Source organism: Papaver somniferum, chromosome 2 (genome assembly GCF_003573695.1).
Source record: "Papaver somniferum cultivar HN1 chromosome 2, ASM357369v1, whole genome shotgun sequence".
Taxonomy (NCBI): domain Eukaryota; kingdom Viridiplantae; phylum Streptophyta; class Magnoliopsida; order Ranunculales; family Papaveraceae; genus Papaver; species Papaver somniferum.
Window position 1 is genome coordinate 192952494 of NC_039359.1, and position 1998 is coordinate 192954491.

At 40.0% G+C, this 1998-nt stretch overlaps 1 protein-coding gene across 1 annotated transcript; it reads right to left on the reverse strand.

Moving 5' to 3' along the window:
- Nucleotides 1–324: 324 nt before the first annotated feature.
- LOC113352536 lies at nt 325–1588 on the reverse strand. The gene is made up of 2 exons (XM_026596348.1): nt 1469–1588; nt 325–1035 (listed from the first exon to the last, which is right to left on the reverse strand). Exons 1-2 carry the CDS (start codon nt 1586–1588, stop codon nt 325–327), a joined length of 831 nt encoding a protein of 276 aa, XP_026452133.1.
- Nucleotides 1589–1998: the final 410 nt, after the last annotated feature.

Genomic DNA, 1998 nt, shown 5'->3' on the forward strand with positions numbered 1-1998 from the left:
TTTTAGCTGAAGATATACGGCAAATGTTTGGAAAGGTGACATTAAGAGGATGCTCCCCCACCCAATGGTCTTCCCAAAATCTGATTGAGTTTCCGTCCCCAACTTTTAGAATGGTGCACTGCTTGAAGGTGTTAAGAAGAGAGTATATTCCTTTCCAAACACCACAGTTATTCCGTTGCTTCGGTTTTTTAGTTTCCCTGTCCTGCTGGGTTGATTCATATTTGGATACAATACCATTCCTCCACAACGTTGTCTTTTCATGATTAAACAGCCACCACCATTTTGAGAGAAGAGATTTATTCATACTCCTTACAGATTTGATGCCTAGCCCCCTGCTTTAAGCGGTAAGCAACATGTCTTCCATTTGACATAATGATAACCTTTCTTGGTGTCTGCGGCGTCCCATAAAAAATCTCTTATGACCTTTTCAATTGCTTTAACAACTTTTGGAGGAGCTATAAAGAGAGAAAGCATGTGTATAGGGATACTTAACAGAACACTTTTGATTAACGTTAATTTACCCGCCTTAGAGAGGCTTGAACGTTTCCAAGAGGGTAGAGATTCTGTCAATGATACTTTCCCACTTCTGAGCGCCCAATAAGGAGTCTCCCAGTGGGAGACCAAGGTACGAAGAAGGCAAAACCTCTGGATTGACCCTAACATCCTCGCCATTGGAGCCAAATTCACTTCCCGCCACACCAAAAATGCTGCACTTTGAAATTTTATATGCAAACCTGAGAGCATTTCAAATCCAAGCATATAAAACCTCAAGAAGTTCATTTGTTCAATGGAGTCGTCCAGGAACACCAACGTATCATCCGCGAACTGTAAGTGACTTATGTGTACACCATTTTGGCTCATCGAGAAACCTCCTAAGTAACCTTGCTCATTACCTGTTTGCAACGAGAGGTTTAAAGCTTCTGAAACTATCAGAAAGAGAAACGGGGAGAGAGGATCACCTTGAGTCAGCCCCTTTCCAGTGGTAAATTTTGCATTAGCCGAGACGTTAATCAACACTGAAATAGGTAATGGCAACTGCAAGATGAAACTTAGCTTATATAAAGACAACTCACTTTATTGATGTTTAGAAAATCTCTCAAAACTAAACACAAGCTCTAATCTTGCTCATATGATCACCAAAGTTGTGGTTGATCATATGAGCAAGATTAGAGCTTGTGTTTAGTTTTGAGAGATTTTCTAAACATCAATAAAGTGAGTTGTCTTTATATAAGCTAAGTTTCATCTTGCAGTTGCCATTAATAATTAATGGATTGTCCAAGTGACGCAGCTTTTGAGGCTATCTCTGATAGCTTTCCTGCAAAGCTATCAATAGTATCAGTGTCTTTCATCTTCACTCTTTCAAATTCAACATTAAGGTTTGCAGACGGGCTTCTTTAACTCGATCAGCTCCGAGATTACATGCCTTTATTGCATCCCAAATTTTCTTTGAAGTTTCCTGTTCACCAACTTGTAGAACAAGACATTCTGGTAGTAATCCAATGGCGACATTGTTTTTGTCTGGGTCCAATGTACCAGGATCAATTGTTTCCGAAACTTTATAGATTTTCATAAGTACCTTCATTCTCATGGCCCATACTGTGTAGTTTGTGACGTTGAGGATTGGAACTTGTATTGATGGTGGCGTGAACTGTTTTGCACCCACAATGATGGTTTCGTTTTCCCTTAGGATTACATCAATTTCCTAATCTTATCCTAACCAACTTATTAGTGACTTCTATGTTGAAGTTAATCCAACAATAGGGGTATCCGTGACGCATCTCTGGATCCACTTCCTCCGTAGAGTTCCAAAGCCCATCCGTTCTGGCATCTCGTCCACAAATTCCCAAGAAACATGATCGAATGCCTTTTCAAAGTCAATGTTACAAATGACCCCTGGTTTCCCACTTTTGATTCTAGAGTCGATGCATTCATTAGCTAGAAGCGCACGGTCTAAAATCTGTCTCCCTTTGATGAAAAACTAATACCAATCTTCTCTTC

Coding starts and splice junctions, on each gene's coding strand:
- LOC113352536 (XM_026596348.1), bottom strand. CDS start 1,588: ATGAGAATGAAGGTACTTATGAAAATCTATAAAGTTTCGGAAACAATT. Junction 1,036..1,468: donor CAGAATGTCTTGTTCTACAA/GTTGGTGAACAG, acceptor TTCATCTTGCAG/TTGCCATTACCTATTTCAGT.